The sequence below is a fragment of the Squalius cephalus genome (assembly GCF_949319135.1).
Source record: "Squalius cephalus genome assembly, chromosome: 5".
In the NCBI taxonomy this organism is placed as follows: Eukaryota; Metazoa; Chordata; class Actinopteri; order Cypriniformes; family Leuciscidae; genus Squalius; species Squalius cephalus.
Genome location: NC_137126.1, coordinates 33,455,605 through 33,473,467, shown reverse-complemented (window position 1 = coordinate 33,473,467; position 17,863 = coordinate 33,455,605). Strand labels below are relative to the sequence as shown.

Sequence of the window (17,863 nt, the reverse complement as noted above, 5' to 3'; positions counted from 1 at the left end):
CTGAGCTAGAAAACCATCATACCATCAAACCATTCTATAAAATGTCATATCAAAATGTCATTTAATAGCCTTGCAAATAACTTTCTCAGCAGTTGACGAACATGATGTCATGTACATATACAGTAAGAATCTGATTTAATCTACTTTGTTTAGAAATCATAATATGCTGATTTTGTGCTTGAGAAACATTTTATTCAGTATTCCTTGAAAGTAAAAAAAAGCATTTATGTGAATTTTTCCCCCACCCCCCAGTTTTAATCAATTTAATGTATCCTAGCTGAATAATACTATTATTTGTTTTCAAAAAAATCTTTGAATGGTAGTGTACATGTGTGTAGGATAATCTTAAGAACATAAACCCGAATGACTATTTAGCAATAAAAATGGAAGCAATGAATTTAGGCACACTTGGAGTCTCAGGCTGTAACCATTTACTGTAAATCTTAATGTACATAATGTTTTTACAAAACATCATTCAATAAATCTGAATTGGCACAGAAACAGATGATAAGAACCACTGAAAGGATACAAAATGACTAATACATTTTTCTTTATGAAAATAAACAAAAAACATACAGTTTAAACCGTGTCGAATAGCACTTCAAAAATATTTTTAGTTTCAAGCTACATTTGAAGTCTACCAGCATTCTGTCTACAAAACATTATGAATTCATATCAATGCATGTTTATGCTAATTAAAATACAATACAGATCCAATATCCAAAGGCACAAGATACGACTAAAACAATAGGCTTTAAAAAAAGAATATAGAGTATATACCATTAAGACATGGTCACAAAAGCGAACACTACAAGGCTCAAGTCAAATAACTACTCACACTTACATTGATATTACAAATGTACAAATTGACACTTTACAAGGTAACCGTCATTGATGCAGATTTTGGAAAAAAGCATTATGACTACTGAAATATCACGTTTTCTTTCTGCTCAAACAATTGAACACCAAATATTGAATATTGTATACAAAATGGTAGTTGCACATATCTGAAACGACATCCAACAAACGAATCAACCCATGCTATATTGATTCCCCCCCATATTTCTATTTGCACGGAAAACATGCAAGTAGCACAAAGAGCAATCTGGGACAGACAGCCAATATTGTCTTATGGATAAATGCGTCACTACAAACTCTCAGACTATGAAGTAATTGAGTTTGAGCAACAGCCCGTGGTTGCAAAAATGGAGAGAGTGAGATAAGCGGGAGACCATCTCGAGGGAAATGACATCAGAGAATGATATTGCAACCTAGTTTTTGTAACACAATATGATTTCTTTCGCTCCTTGTATTTCTTATGAACTGTTTATCGAAGGGTACATGCTTTAGCTTATTCCCTCGACTAACCCCCTCCCGTAGTTCATTATCTTCACTCATTCAGCTCATTGTCCACTGCAGTATAAAATGTTTTAATTCACATCATTTCATTTTGGAACACGTGAATCATCCGAAACAATATTGCACAAAGCCTATTAAAATGTTTGTTCCCTACAAAATGTTGGAATGGAGCAGCTTCGAGACTGATTGCCAGGTGCAATATGACATGGAGGAAGCGGATTTGTACGCAAGATACACGATCATTACAATCACCAAACAAAATAAATGCTACATATCTTCAATCAAGGCTCATGCCATAGTCACAAGATGTTCATAAACTTTGTTTTGGAGACTGTTAGGCACATACAACTATGGCATCAAGTTATGGAGAAAAATTCCATAGAATAATTCCAACAGCAATAAAATGGGAAAGGCTATGGAAATATCACCTTCCACTATTAAAACGTGACCCTTTTCATCCATATGTCACAATCAAAAGAACAATGTTAAACTAAAATAATTCACATACAGCTCTTTAGATCGAATTGACGAGTGGTTCGGAGAGCTGGGCAAGAGGCACAGTTTACAAAATTTAGCAGCATTACACACACAGCAGAAAAGAGGGCTAGGAAAACAGGGCTACTCTTCACATATACACTCATTAGATTAGTCACCATCCACGCACAACAGCCCATTAATAAGGTTTCATGGTTGTTTTGTGCCAGTCAGGTTCAGTGTTTTGTTTCTGCTCTGAACACACATGGAAGTAGTAACACAGACTTTCACATTTTTTTTAGGAACGGTCCTCAGGGGGTCGAAGCTTCCCAGTTTATAACAGGTTTGTTTACAGTCAGAAGGGGCAGTTTGCTATAGTTCAGGCGCAGACATTAAATAGGAGAAAAAGAAGAAAAATAATAAAAAGAGATCAGTTATATTTCAATGTTATGCGAAAAACATCACATTTGTACAATTAGATTCTTTTCGACGCTGCCAAAGTGGTTAAAAAATTATATAATAAAAAATAGTAATATGTTCAATGGAACAAATTCATTATAGTCACAGATAATAATGGGTTACTAATAAATAAAAAAGTCACTTTTTTATTTCGAGTTTGTTTATGTTTTTAAATTTAGAATTGTGATGTTCTTTCAGAAAGATTTGCATGTAAATCCAAATCAAATGTGATATTACAACAATTGAAACAAACAAATGACTGTTTACTATTGTCTTTTTAGAGCTGCTTCACAGCAGAATAGAATTCTGTTTGTCTCACTGAATCACTATTTTCCTGTTATCACTGTAAAGCTGATTTGAAACAATCTATTGTAAGAAGCGCTATATAAATAAAGGTGACTTGACTTGAATTTTAAAGTAACCCCAACAAATCAGAATGAACAAATATCAAAAGGCATTACACTTTTTGATAATGGAACACATCAGATTTGTAATCTGTAACGAGACGTCAACAACAGAAGTGCTGAGTGTGCAACAGGACTGTTATTATACATGTTTACATGTATGGAACGTTTTCACTCAATTGTAATTGACACAAGTCTTTTCTTCTTTCTCCCCCCTCTCTCCTTCTCTCCCTCATCTTCCTCTGGGTCTTGTAGAGAGGTAACAGCAGTGGTGGACTTGGGATGGTCCCCTGGTGTGCCCTCCCCTTCCTGCCCTGATCTGGGGTTTGGGGTTTGGGAAGGAGGTGCAGAAGTGTGGGTGTCATAGTTCATGGTAGAGGAAACTTGAGAGATAACTGGTGTTTGGACTGAGGAAGAGGAGGAAGAAGCTTCAAAGGTGTGCTCACTCATCTCAAAGTGTCCCAGACCCTCTTCCTCTTGCATGTGACTCAGGTAGTCTGGGAGGAGGAACTCACTAGGGCAACAAAAGGGAGAGAAGCGCCAATGTTCAGAAAATCATCACTGCCATCAACACTAACTTAACATGAGATAAAACTGATGATCTTTACGATGATATTTCACAATCTTAGTATCTTCATTGGCTTTTTAGCATAAAAGCTCAAACTTCTTTATGAAAAATTATGGGGCTAAAACACAAAAATAGGTTATTCAAATTTAAAAGTTTTTGCTTTCAATTTCCTCTGTGAAGCCACAATCAGAGGATGTCAAACCACTCAGGCGCAAGTTTGTCAAAAAACAAAATAGTAATTTCTTATGATTAACCCAAGATTGTGTTCCAAGTTTGGTATACGAGTCTAAGATTCTTTGGATTTTTTTTCCCACGAACAGCCAGTCCTTGCATGTTCATGTCTAGCAATAAACTTTGGCAAAATGTCCTCTGGCAAAACACTTCAGCTATCTAAACTAAAAGTCAAAATTGAAGCTTCAAAATTAGATTGAGGATTGTGGCTTGGCAGAAAAAGTGATATAGCAAGAAATTACAATTCAAACACTGATAGCTTAATCCATGAATAGGATTTAAATTCTAATGACATAATTTCCTATTTCTTTACAGTAAGTCGTTGCAGTCTCGACATTGATTTCCGAATTTAAAGTCCTTAGCACAAACTTTAAAGCAAAATATTGACAGGAATTTATTTTTAAAAATGTCATGCGAGATGCCTAATTAACCCAGTTAGCACTTTTCAGTTTGTACTTGTTTGTTCATCTTAAAATTACAATTAAACATTAAGTCCATCAAAGATCTCTGAAAAGTCTGGCTGCAATGCCGACCGTTTCTTGTAATCACAATAATAAAACTTCATCGGGATACACTACATGACCGCTCCCTCTCTTAAGAAGCACACGGCAGAGCCAAACTATTGCCTCAGCACTGTAGCTTTCATTGACACTGTTTATTTGTGCCTGACAAAGATGAATAGAACACAAAGATCCCAAGAGCGAGAGGGCTTAAATCAAATAAACAGTTGGATGAAATAAGGGAGTCTACGTGTAGCAGGAGCTCAATGCATAAATGTACCTGACTCCCTTCCCTCTGCTTTAATGAAGATTACCTCAGACGAATGTCTCTTACAGTCTCCTCAAAAATATAGACAGTGATTCCACTAAGCTTTTTTGAGAACTTCACTTAAAAACCTATTCAGGATAGGATTGATTTCCCTGCCCGCTCCAACTGTTTACATCGCAAAGCTTCTTTTTCTAATACTCAGTCCAACTCTCACTACTTCCAAAATGGAATCAAAGCCATGATTATTTCATTTAGAAAATACCGGTACTTGTTTTCAAACAGGAAAGCCACTTAGTTTTTTTTTCTTTTTTCTGAAGAACACATCTACGAAATACACGTGCAATTTTAAGAACAGAATGCAAGAAAAACTGAAGGGTGTGCACGTGTGTTAAATCTATTCAGGAACAAATAAACATAAGCATAATACGGATCAGGACAGTCAATAGAGGAGATTTCAGTGATTTCCTGAAAGCTCTATTCAGTAATTAACGGTCTTCCAAATAAAACACAATGGAACTGGGCGTTAGCCTGGACTGGGGTAAACCAGTTAAAACTCAGCAGGAAAGACATTTCATCTGATAGAAGAATTTTGTCAGTTACACCTCAACGAGAAAAACCTGTCATCTTCAGTCTTTAAAAATACATCTGTAACACTTTATAATAAGGTTATAATAGTTAACATTAGTTCATGCACTGGGTATCAGGAATCAACTAACAATAAGCAATAATTATTACAGAATTCATTAATAGGTTATTGTTCATTTATAAATATACTATTTGTAATTAATGAATGTATGTTCATAGTGTATCGAAGTTATATAAATTAACATTACATACATTTATGTATTAAGAACAAACATTAATACTCAAAGTTTGGGGTACAGTAAGATTTTTTTTATCAAGATAGAAAAAAAAAATTATGCAGCAAGGATGCATTAAATTTATCAAAAGTTACAGTAAAAACTTTTACATTGTTACCAAAAAATGTATGATAAAATTGATTTTTTTGACTGACTTATTATGGTTTCCACAAAAAATATTAACCAGCATAACTGTTTTCAACATTGATAATAATAAGAAAGTATTCATTCTTGAGCACCAAATCCGCATATTAGAATGATTTCTGAAGGATCATGTGACACTGAAGAATAGATTACAAGAATAAATGACATTTTAAAATATTTTCAAATAGAAAAGTTATTTTAAATTGTAATAATTTTTCACAATATATATATTTTTTTACTATATTTAATCAAATAAATGCATCCTTGTTGAGCACAACAGGCTTCTTTTAAATTAATAAAAATACATTAATAAATTATATAAAGGTAAGGATCTTTGTTAATTCATGACACCCAATACATTAACTAATGTCAACGAACTGAACCTTATTGTAAAGTGTTTCACCTTATACACATATTCTTCAATACAGTTAAATAATCCCCCCCCCCCCCCCCCCCCCAATTCAAAAACGCATCTGCTACCTCCTCAACATGAGATGAACGGCCGACCGTACAAAACTAAATTTGTACTTCTACATATTTTCTTAGAATGTTCAGCTCCTCCTCACCTGGTCTGGAAGTAGTTTGCTAGTTCTGACGCCTCATGGTTGAGACTCCTCAGGTGTACGATTAAATTGCCGGAGTTGGTAAACATGGCGCCGCACGTTTTGCACTCGTAAATCCGAGGCTTGCGGATGATGTGGCGAGACACCCTCATGTGGTGCTTATATTCACCGAAGGAAGTGAAAGTGGCGCTACAGATCTGGCACCGGAAACAGCGTTTACCTTCGTGCTTCAGCCGGTGCATCTTCAAGGAGTAAGCCCGCGTAAACTTTTTCCCGCAGCGGTCACACTGGAATGGCTTAATGCCTGTAGAGGAAACCCATGAAAGATTACTGTCTACCATATCCATATCAGAAAACAGGAGATAATTTGCAAATAAAGATGATAATGAAGTTGAATGAGACTGAAATGAACATAACAAGAATGTCTTTGTTTGAGTTTATTGTGTGCTAACTGCTAAATAAAAGACAAAATAACCAAAAACATCGTCCTACTCATACAAATAAGTCAGGATGTTTATTGTGAAGGTTCACTCCAGCAATGTGTCACAATAGGCATGCTGGTCACATAACCCACAACTAAACCAATTGCATACAATCGCTTTCACCAGTACATAACTAATCGCTGTGATGAGTTCTATTTGGACAATCAACAGCAAACAAAACGCTACCTCTGTATAAACTAACAAGTCCATTAGGGTGAATCATGTTGTACTCTTCTGCAAACAAGAAGTTTATGTAATACAGAGCCCGACATTAAGTCTTTCCTGGATCCTGTCTAAAAGCTTACCACCTGTCTTCAGCTGTCCTAAAACATTTTAACAATAAAGCTTCAGTACATTAATCATTAGAAAAATGGGATGAGGCCAGTGCTTAAAGTGCTTGTAAATTAATATTTGCCGGATCCAAAACAACAATTAAAAGGCGCTGTGGCCGACACCAACCTTACAACTTCAGCTTTCCTTGAACATACAATGACGTCAATAAACGGTGATAGCACAACTAAGAGCATCATTCACAAGTGTCTGCATGGCCCTAACTACAGCCTAGTGTATTATTCTATCGTATAGCTACGTTGAGACCAAATATCATTCAGTTGATCAGTACCGATGACATCATTGCCTCTTTATTACACCGATTCTGACTGATCTAACTCCCGGTGCTCATGTCTCCTGCTATCCTGATTAGTATTAGCAGAATTGTCAAGAGGTGCAGTTTCATTTTCTCAGGATTTTTTTTTTTTTTAAATCAGAAACACCATCAGCTTTACTCGCGGATATGAAAAAAATGAATTTGCTTGACTGTCTTTTTGACATTTTTTCATATTTTTTATAAAATAATCTGTCAGGTATATACACTCTCCATACTTTTCACTGTGCGCAAAACAAACCCGCACATGCTCTGTCTCATGCAGACACGCACTATCACTATGCAATGCACTTGTTAATTCCAGATCGTTTATTTTCCAGGATCGGGCAGGACATGGCTTAAATCAAGCACTGGATGAGGCATCAGGAATATAAAGTGAATATAATATAGGGTTTGAAGAAAGAAAGAAAAAATTCTTAGCATTCACATCATGCACTGTCACGGTCAGTGTGGAGTCCTGTAATAGCAGAGGCTCTCTCACCAGAGTGGATGAGCATGTGCTGTTTGAGATTCTGTATTCGAGTGAAGCGGACGCCACATGTAGGACACTGGAAGGGCCGTTCAGGACCGTTGAGTCCTGGGCGGGTGGAGGGACTGATGTACAGGTGGTATGGGTACTGGACATTCTCCAGCCTGGAGAAAAGCAACAAGAAAAAAAGAAAAGAGACTAATTAGACGATCCAATTACACACTGACTCTTAGTAGTCACTAATGAAGAGACTTGTAGAACCTTTCTATTAAAAAAATCTGTCTTCTCTCAAGTAATTATTTTAAGTTGAAAAACTCTTAATAGAAATCTAAATGACTAAAAAGGAAACGGTGGCACATGTGCCTCCATATTCCCAAAGTCTTGGGATCAGTAAGAATTTGTTTTGAATTTGAATTAGTAAGGATGTTGAAAAAGAACTTTCTACTTAATAAATGTTCTTTAGAACTTTGCACTCATTAAACAATCCTGAAAAATATAAAAAAATTCAGCATGTTTTTTTCTACAAAAACATTAATAGCACAACAACTTTCAAGTGACACTGAAGACTGGACTAACGCTGCAGAAAATCCAGCTTAGGATCACAGGAATAAATTACATTTGAAAATATACTAAAACAGAAAAGATTTATTTTAAATTGGAATAATATTTCACAATGTACAGAATGATACAGTTACAGGATTACAGCCTTGGTAGAAAGAAAGAGACTTCTTTAAAAAACATTAAACAAATAGTACTGACCCCAAACTTTTGAATGGTAGTGTACCTATTAGGGGTGGAATGGTACATGTATTTGTATTGAACCGAAACGTTACGGGCGTCACGGTACGGTGCATAAATTTCGCAAAGTGTTTACTTATATTTGTGTGCGTGTGGCACGGGGACGATCGAACAGTGGAAACATAAAAACATACTCCGTCATTTTGTTTATACAGGACATCATTCAAACTGCAACGTGTTTATGTTACTGTTAATTAAAATTTTAAGGAAAACAAATATATTACTCTGAAATGTAGCAAATTAATTTTCAATTCATTCAGGTACAATTACCAAACATAATTCTCAAGGTCTTTTTGTCTTTTTATTAATTTAATTAATAAACTAATTATATAAAACTATTGTCAGTGCACTACAAATAAACTGGTTCTATGCCTTTACTTTATTAATAAAACTTATTTAAAAAATACAAGGCTTAAGTAATGTATTTTCCTTTGGTGGTACAGCCTTAGACATGCACAAGCCTTCTGGATTTTTGTTTTGCTTTTCCCTCCATTGTACCGAACTCGTACCGAACCGTGATGTCTGAACCGAGGTATGAACCGAACCGTGACTTCTGTGTACCGTTCCACCTCTAGTACCTATATCACAATCTTCTTTAATCTTAGTGCAACAGATTGATTTATGGGTGTCCTGTTTGTCTTCACAAGACATACATTTAAAAATCTGTTAAAGGGGTGCATTTTCAAATCTTTATATTATGTTTTTATATTTTTATTACCAAAAATAAATTATTTAGTCAAATTAATTAATTCATCCTCATTTTCACTTTCACTCTCTGTTACAAGGGGGGTTACCTCTTTCCCACTAATGCCCAAGTAAATGCCCACTAATTTGATTGGTGAACTTAATCGTATCTATGTCCTCACTCGCAGCATGTGTGATGTGTTTTTTGATGCTCAAGATGGCCAGTGCTGTAACAGAGCCGTATAGGTTTGAGCCCGAGTCAGAAGAAAATCAACCAAGGCAACTAAAAACTAAAATGATTGCAACAGTCTGTTCCAGCAAGCTAATTGTAGTATGTTTTTATTGTAGAGTAACCTCTTAAATGTGTAAATATCAAGAACATTTTGATTTTCCATTTCATGACCCCTTGAAAGGAATACATGTAAATTTGGGTAGGAATTTAAAGAAAGTGCCACAAAAGAAAGTGTATTTGCAGTACTGCTACAATTTCCTCTGTCCACAGATATCACCCCAAAAAGATTTAAGGCTAACATATAACACATTTAGTCAGGCATATCAAGTTGTCATATAAAAGCAGACTCCACTCCTGAGATGGACAGCAGTGTCTTTTTTTCGATCCCATTTGGTTTGCATCATACCATTTCCCTTCTCTTCCAGTATTCCAAAAGGCAAATTCGTGTCCAAGAAGTTTCCAGAAAGCCTGCCAACTAGCTTCTCTGGCCTCTTGGCAAGAAATCTTCATCCTAATAGCCACTACAATATCACAGAAGCCTCTACTGCATATAAATAAGTATACATGAGGAAAGACGATGATGAGAAGTCTAAAAAATGATGTCCCTCCTCAGAGGGGCCCTTTAGTTCAATCATAAAAGTGAGACATTGTAAAAGGATACTCTGTAAAAACAACCCAGACACTCAAAGGGGTCTTACCTCTCATCCTCCTCCATGTGACCAGTAGTGTTTGGAGTGCCCTGCATGGACTGGAGACCCTCCGTCACCCCCTCATCCATGGAGCCTGAAGAGAGAGCAAAACGTTGTTTTTGAACCTCTTCTCCAGTAAAACTATGTCTCAATATTGTGTTGTTTATTTTAAACAGATATTGCCTCTGTAGTTCTCAAAAGTGCATGAAATAATCAAAGTTCTGATGAATATGAGGTAAATATGTCATTTTCAATTAATGGCTTAAAGGGTTAGTTCACCCAAAAATGAAAATTCTGTCAGTATTTACTCACCCTCATGTTGTTCCAACCCCGTAAGACTTTCGTTCATCTTCAGAACACAAATTAAGATATTTTTGATGAAATCTGAGAGCTCGCTCACTCTTTCATAGGCTGCTATGTAATTGCATCTGCCAGCCCAGAAAGTTAGTAAAGACATTGTTAAAATAGTCCAAGTGACTACAGTGGCTCAACCTTAAGTTTATCAAGCGACGAGAATATTTTTTGTGCGCAAAAACCCCCCAAAAATAACGACTTTATTCAACTATTCATTTTATTCCGTGTGGGCCTCTGAAGTGAGTTCACGAGAGCGTCACGACGCATGTGCGAGAACTGAGAAGATGAAAGCACGATCATTTGATGGGAAAGTGTGAAAGGTAAGCCATTCATTTTGTGGCATTGGTAAGGCACTTTTACGTTTTCTCTTTGGTTTCTCACGATTCGGGCATCCAGGAAATGCACACTTTAGAACCATTTTTAAACACTAAATCGAGACCCATCTGCGTCATCTTCTCAGTTCTCGCTCATGCGTCGTGGCGCTCTCGTGAACTCACATCACAGGCCCACAAAGAAAAAAATGAATAATTGAATAAAGTCGTTATTTTTGGGGGGTTTTTGCACACAAAAAGTATTCTCGTCGCTTGATAAACTTAAGGTTGAGCCACTGTAATCACTTGGACTATTTTAACAATGTCTTTACTAACTTTCTGGGCTGGCAGATGCAATTACATAGCAGCCTATGAAGGAGTGAGCGAGCTCTCAGATTTCATCAAAAATATCTTAATTTGTGTTCTGAAGATGAACGAAAGTCTTACGGGGTTGGAACAGCATGAGGGTGAGTATATACTGACAGAATTTTCATTTTTGGGTGAACTAACCCTTTTAACTGTCATGTGCAATTATCCAAAAAAAATGTATAAAATGTTTCATAATTAACATCATAACATAATTTTCCAAAATGTCTTAAATATACACTACCATTCAAAAGTCTGGGGTTGGTACATTTAAAAAAAAAAAAAGTTTTTAAAAGAAGTCTCTTATGCTCAACAAAACTGCATTTATTTGATCAAAACACAGTAAAGCAGTTGCATTTTTCATGATTCTTTGATCAATAGAAAGTAAAAAAAACAAAAAATTTACATTTTTTAAAATTGAAATCTTTTGTAATGTTATTTCTGACATGACAACTCTCGGAGTGTTTGGGATGGTAATGGATATTACAATGTTGATATGTTTGGTCTTGGCAGAATAGATCTGCTATGCTGCTGCTGCAGAGCAAGTACGGGACATACACAACACACTGCTGAGAGCAAGTAAGGTGGCAGTGCCAGAGACCAACGTTTGGAATACCAACTACTTAAATCAATCAGAATACTATAAAGACTGTTACCAATAAAATTGTATCATTAACAAAAGCCATCTTTACACAGAAATGGTGGAACAGAAGCTAAATCTGAAATAGCATAAATGTTTATTTACTGTTTAATATTACTCATAAATTATCAAATTAATAGGAACTCATTACAGGGTCAATTCATGCTCTTGATATTGTAATAGAATACAATAAATTGTTTTTGTGTTTGGAGAAACTGCATGTCATATTCTGGCTGCACAGATAAAACAAGAACCATTTATGAATTATTTTAATGCTTTTTAGGCATTAGAAAATTAATAATTCACATAATCTTATCAGCAAGCATGATGAAAACATTATATTAACTGGAATAAACTGTATACAGAAAGGGAGCAGAGAATGTGACTGATTGTGAAGCTGCCCATAACTTGGGTCTAGAGCGAGTTTAAGCACTCTCACAAACACTCCCGTTAAAATCACGGAAGCTGACGACACTGTGACATGATTCTCTTACATCGAATTTGCACTTTGTTGTTTATGATGGGTGAATTCGCGAGTTTCAGTCAGAATTCAGTCAGACAGCGCGTGCACTGAATAAAAGTCTTTTCAGTTTCAGTGTTGACTACTCTGAACGCTTCTGACTGGTCATCACATTCATAAGCTCAACAAAAACGTGTGTGATTGGTTAAAATGCTCAACGCTGCTGCAACGGAATCTAATGGAATGCCGCAGTCAGATGGATCGAATGAGTGTTAAGTATTGTAGTTTGTTTAACCAATATTATTACTTAAACATATATTCCATTATATAAATATTTTGAAACTGATTTCCACAACTTTTCCAAAACTTTCTGGGTTTATTTATTTTTCCAAAACTTTTCCAGGCCTTGAAATTGCTATTTTAAAATTCCATTACTTTTCCAGGTTTTTCCATAACCATGTATCTAGAGTTTCATGACAGAACTTTGTATAAATGTTTTTACTGTCACTTTGATTAATTTAATGTGTTCTTGCTCAATAAAGGTGTAATTTCTTTAAAAAAAAACAAAAAAAACATACTTACCCGACCCTTGCGAACAGTAGACCTTGTAATAACCATGTAATACAGATGTTAAATACATGCTCATCACAGAATAAGTGTCATCCAGAAATTGTATGTATGAATGTAAGGAGTCTTACCAATGGATGAGGACTGGGGGCTGATGAGTAGATCTTCTTGGGTGTGTTCATTGCCAGGAACCGTCTGCTGGTCACTCAGAGAACTGTGTGGAGCACTGACCGGCTGAGAAGCCTCTTCATGCACTTCTTCATCACTCAGCCTCTCCACCTTCACCTGCACATCATCTTCTTCCTCCTCCTCTACCCCTGTCACACCCCCACCCCCCAGGCTGCGCGGGCCCTCGCAGGCGAGATACTCCACCAGTGCCCGTCCACTAGAGTCCTGCCCCGACGCTCCGGATGCTTCCAGGAGACCTTCAGGTAGTTTTGACTTCTCTGGCGTAAACCGCCGGTCCACACCAAAGGGGTATGTCCAGGAGAAGGCCAGAGATGGTTCCAGAGCCTGCGCTGAACTCTCTGGGAAGGAGGAAGAGGAGGGAGAGGGGTTGGGGACTTGTGGAGAGGTAGAGGATGCTGGTTGTGGGCTCGCAAAGCCTTTGCGCTTGCGCCTAGATTCGCGGCACACAGGGATGGGCCGCTCCGGTACACTGCACTCGGATGAGACCGGAGACGGTGAGAGGGCATCTACAGGGGCGAGGGTGCAGCTCGCATGGCCTTCAGGTGGCTCTTGGGGCCTGTGTAAACCAGGGGGCAGGGTGCTACCAGGGCCTCCTGCTCCCGAGGATGCAGAGTTCCACAGGATACTGGACTTCATGAACTCAGAGCAAGTGTTGGCTACAGCAAACATCTGCATGTAGCTAGCCGCCGCGAGTACATCGATTATATTCTCCGTACTAATGGACAGGGTGGACGTGTAGGCGTATTCCAGAAGAGGGGCGAAACCAGCGACAGTCACGTGTTGAAGATCCAGCACATGTTTGTTATCTTCACCTACAATCACAGTGTCTTCTTCAGCCGGCTTCCCAGACAGCTTCGCTCGAAGGAAGTCACTACAGCAGGCTAGTACTACTTTGTGGGCTGAGAACAGCTGGCCCTGTACACGAATGGTAACGTCACAGAAGTGGCCCTCACTGCGCAGGGTGTTAAGCTTATCCAAAAGCTCCTGGCTGTGGCTGGGAGAGTTGTGAGTGAAGGTTTTCACACCCATCCTTCACAGTAGGACGTCCGGGCTGCCTGGACATAATAAGACACATTAGTTTCACAAAGTGGCTAACATTTATATGCAAACTACAACAGGTTTTTGAAGTAATCAAATTGTAATTGAATATTTGAAGTAGGGATGTAAGTTTGCAGGAATATTCATAATTGACTGTCATTAAAGTATCATTAAAAACATGAAAAGAACTCCAAATACCATGCACACATAGCCTATTTTTAAATTATAATTTAATATAATATTTATTATAAATTTAAACAATATTATATTTTAAATAAATGTTAAATGCATACTGCATCATTACAGAATACATTTGTGCTAAAGTTGATTTAATGAAAATATATATGGTTAAAATTAAAATTATTTATGTTATTATTCTAAAAAAAATCCCCTAAAAGTTCTCCCAAGTAATAGTTTATCAATCTCACTGTCATTGGCAAGGAATATTCTTCCTCACTGCTGATCTAGCAGAGCTAGATATACAGACAGAAGACACAAGGCTTTACACCTTCAGCACTTTTTCATTTCCAGTGGTCCTTATGACACAAAGCACAAGCACATACTTAGAATGATTCAGAGCTAAAGAATCCTGATTTTGTAACTTTTCCAAGCCCAAATAAACTCCCTCAAATAACATCTGCCGAAAATTGGTTTAGAATTGCTTGGATCCAACTGACAGCTAACAGAGTGATGGCAGATATGTCTAAACTACACAGATGTCCAAATGAGTCTGTCTCAGTTTAGAGAGAAAGAGTTCATCTTTGGTCCTTGACTCACAATGTTAAACATTTACAACTGCAGTGTCTAATCAAACAAGGAGATGAAGTAAGCTAAGAAACATCTAAGAAATTCACTTAATTCTTAGAAAGATTATACTTTGAGTTCTTAGAACGGTAAGCTGCATTCCACACAGTGACAGAGACTTTACAAGATTTTTGGGACAAATGAAAGCGTAGAGCTATAAAATAGCCATACAAAAAAAAACCTTTGCCTCTGCAGATTTCTGATTTATTGCTCCAGCAGTAACTGGACGCCACGGTTGAAATACTGATAAAAACCCTACCACCGCTTTTAAAGGTGTCAATGCTCTAAGCCAGGTTTTTTTTTTTTTTAAACTGTGGTCTAGGTACCCACAAGAGTTATTGGGGGGCTGTGAAAAATTTGAAGAACAAAAAAAAAAAAAAAAAAAAGATTATTTTAACAATGTTCAATGTGGTAACTTATAACTTAAAAGTAAAAATTAGAATCCATGAAATCAGATTTTAAAGGAGACATATCATGCTTTTAAATCGTTCCTTTTTACAGATAAATCATACATTTGTAGTCTATATAAAGCGGAACTGCAATGCTTGGGTCTGAATTCCTCATTATTATAGCTCCACAGGACCCTTTTCTACCCCTTTTCTGATGTGCGTCTGAGAGCAACTCGTTTTGGTGCGGTCTCTTTAAATACAATTGAGACACTTCATACCCCGCCCCCTCTCCAGTTTGCAGAGGTGACACTCGGTTCAACTCCACCCCGTTCGGCCATTTTTGTAGTTTGATAGCAGAGATACGATTATCTAGCGGCACAGAAACTTTTTATTCACACGTTATTAACAAAATGTCAACAACGGAAGACTTGTCCAGCCAGCCTTACATGTTCGAGCCAGAGTCGGAGCCGGAGCGAGATGAAAATGAAGACGACGAACCTGCAGAACAACGTCTACATATGGATGTATCGCAATGGTGTGTTACTGTATTTACACATGAAACTTTGGTCTTCCGACCTTTTACCACCGTGTCGATTTATTTTGATTAATATGTGCGAGGGAGAGAGAGCAAGACAGCATCTAGTTTGGAGATGGTGTCTTGTTTACATTTTCGCCTGGCTCCGAAGAGAGAGAGAGTGCGTGCGCGCGACCGGGTCTCTCTCTCTGCTCGTTCTTTCAGTTAAACATGCGCACTGTCACAAACGCGGCAGTTCATCTACATTAGACGGTGTAATGAAGCGTGTGGGTTACTACATCCAACAACCGAACATTTTAACTTACCCTCTCGTAACTTCTGCATCTTTTAGCTTGGACTACAAAATTGCAGCGATAAATAAAAATGGCGGATTGCTCGAAGTGTTGGGCTGGAAGTCAATGTCCTTATTTGGCAGTTCCGCTGCAAATACTGTGACATAATAGTTCACAAAACGTCATAGATAACAGAAAAATCGGAACAGGTTGAAAAATAAGGCCAAAACAGAATATAAAGATATCAACGAAGAACCTGAAGAGAGTGATTTCAACTTTTCTGTACTTCTAAACACTCCAAATATACAACAAAATGCATTTAAGGGCTAAAAAAGTGGATTTAGCATGATATGTCCCCTTTAAAGGTTTATAGACTACATCTAACATTATAATATATATATATATATATATATATATATATATATATATATATATATATAAATAAAAATGAGTTAAAAAATATATATTTTCAACAAAGAAAGTTATGGAAGTACATTTCTTTGCCAAAGCAATGGCGCGAAACACAACGGTAAAGAACTGTTATGTTATTATGAGAAGTTTAATCGGTTCATTATGAAACTGGCAGGACAGATTCTCTAGTTAATGAATGGGAAACATTGAATTATGAATTAGTATCTAATATTTTTTTTATTATCATTTATGACAATTCCCCAAATATTTAAATAATAATAATGAACGAGTCACACAGTATAAAATTGTATACATGAAAAAACAAAGCAACCGTTATTGCTTGCAAAAACAAAGCAACCATCGCTTGCACTAATATTCTTTCATTCAAAGTTAATATCTCAGTGTTCCCCAGAAGAAAATGAGTCGTAGTGATTTGGGAAAACATGAGGGTGAATATGAAACAATGTTAATTTTGTGGTGAAGGCCTCCCAAAACAAATATAAAGATGCCAGTTTCGAAATGTATAACGATTAAAAGTTAAATTATCCGTGGATTGTCCATGTAAAATATTTTAGCTCGGGGAAAATGTAGCAAAAGTAGATACACTGAAATCTTAGTCAATATAAAATGCAGAATTTCAGACATAATTCATCCATAAGTAATGAATGGAGAGGAAGTTGCAATCTTGTTGATGGCTGTTAAAGGGGCGTGGCTTTACACACGAGTTGCTTTTGTTTGAGAAACAAATCACAAGCATGCATTCTATAGCAGCCGTGACAAAATCATTCACAACCCCCATATAAAAGGTTTAGATTCACGCATTTAGTGCACACTTAATTCCTGATCCCCAAAAGCTGCGTATTTTGACAGGTTGAATGTGGCCTGCTATTGTGCGGTGTGTAAAGTAAATTAGAGAGTAAGGTTACAATGTATATATGAAAAATCCAAGAGTTAACAATGAGACATTACCAGAAACTTGTGCAGAAAATATACTTAAGAAGAATAGTAAAACTTGTGCTTTACCGTTTAGCTGCTACAGCCAAAAAAACAACGTCCAGCTAACCTGCAGCATTCATTGGCTAGCTCGCTAATCTCTGACGATGACTACAACAGTGTCGTCAGTGTCAACACAGTGTACAAAACATTACTCGAGTTGGATGAATGTCTTTCAAGCTCACCGGTAACAAAGAAGAACGGTCGAATCCGGTGAAATGTTATACAACTATGATGAGCGCATGAATGTGAGCCAGCAGCGAGCTAACTAGCTGCTAGCATTCTGACACTTGCACAGAAGTACTGTCGCTTGTTGAAAGCAGAGTCACATCCCGATAAATCACGAAGTCGAGGGCCCCCCGTTTGTATTAAATGGCAAAGTCATACAAAAAGAAGCCCGCTCAAAATTGCATTATGTATAAAATGCATTGGTATCTCCTCTGACTGGTTTGAGGCTGATGTTTACATACTGTATCCCAGAATGCTTTTCACGGGGCTTGTGCGACTGACCTTTCATTTTTAGTGATGACCTCAAAAGCGCTGTGATGACGCAGTAACACAAAATAAAAGCATGATTTTAATTTTTCTAAACCATTTGTAGAGTATTTAAGACTTTCGTTTCAGACTACAGCATTATATGTTACTGGTTCTAGAAAGCTCTCCTGTCAAGTGTTGTCTATGTCCTT

General features: G+C 37.0%; 1 protein-coding gene across 4 annotated transcripts; it reads right to left on the bottom strand.

The window, feature by feature from the left end:
* Positions 1 to 401: 401 nt before the first annotated feature.
* Positions 402 to 17,716, bottom strand: zbtb44 (zinc finger and BTB domain containing 44). 4 transcript variants are annotated; one of them, XM_079872824.1, is made up of 6 exons: positions 17,363 to 17,716; positions 12,678 to 13,790; positions 9,858 to 9,942; positions 7,458 to 7,609; positions 5,834 to 6,134; positions 402 to 3,210 (listed from the first exon to the last, which is right to left on the bottom strand). In XM_079872824.1, the coding sequence occupies exons 2-6, from the start codon at positions 13,762 to 13,764 to the stop codon at positions 2,868 to 2,870; spliced, it is 1,968 nt and encodes a 655-aa protein (XP_079728950.1). In that variant the 5' UTR covers positions 13,765 to 13,790; positions 17,363 to 17,716; the 3' UTR covers positions 402 to 2,867. The 4 variants fall into 4 exon arrangements, with proteins under 4 accessions (XP_079728950.1, XP_079728951.1, XP_079728952.1 ...); XM_079872825.1 differs by having other exon boundaries at positions 12,678 to 13,786; positions 17,363 to 17,680; XM_079872826.1 differs by having other exon boundaries at positions 411 to 3,210; positions 6,051 to 6,134; positions 17,363 to 17,680.
* Between the last annotated feature and the right edge of the window lie 147 nt (positions 17,717 to 17,863).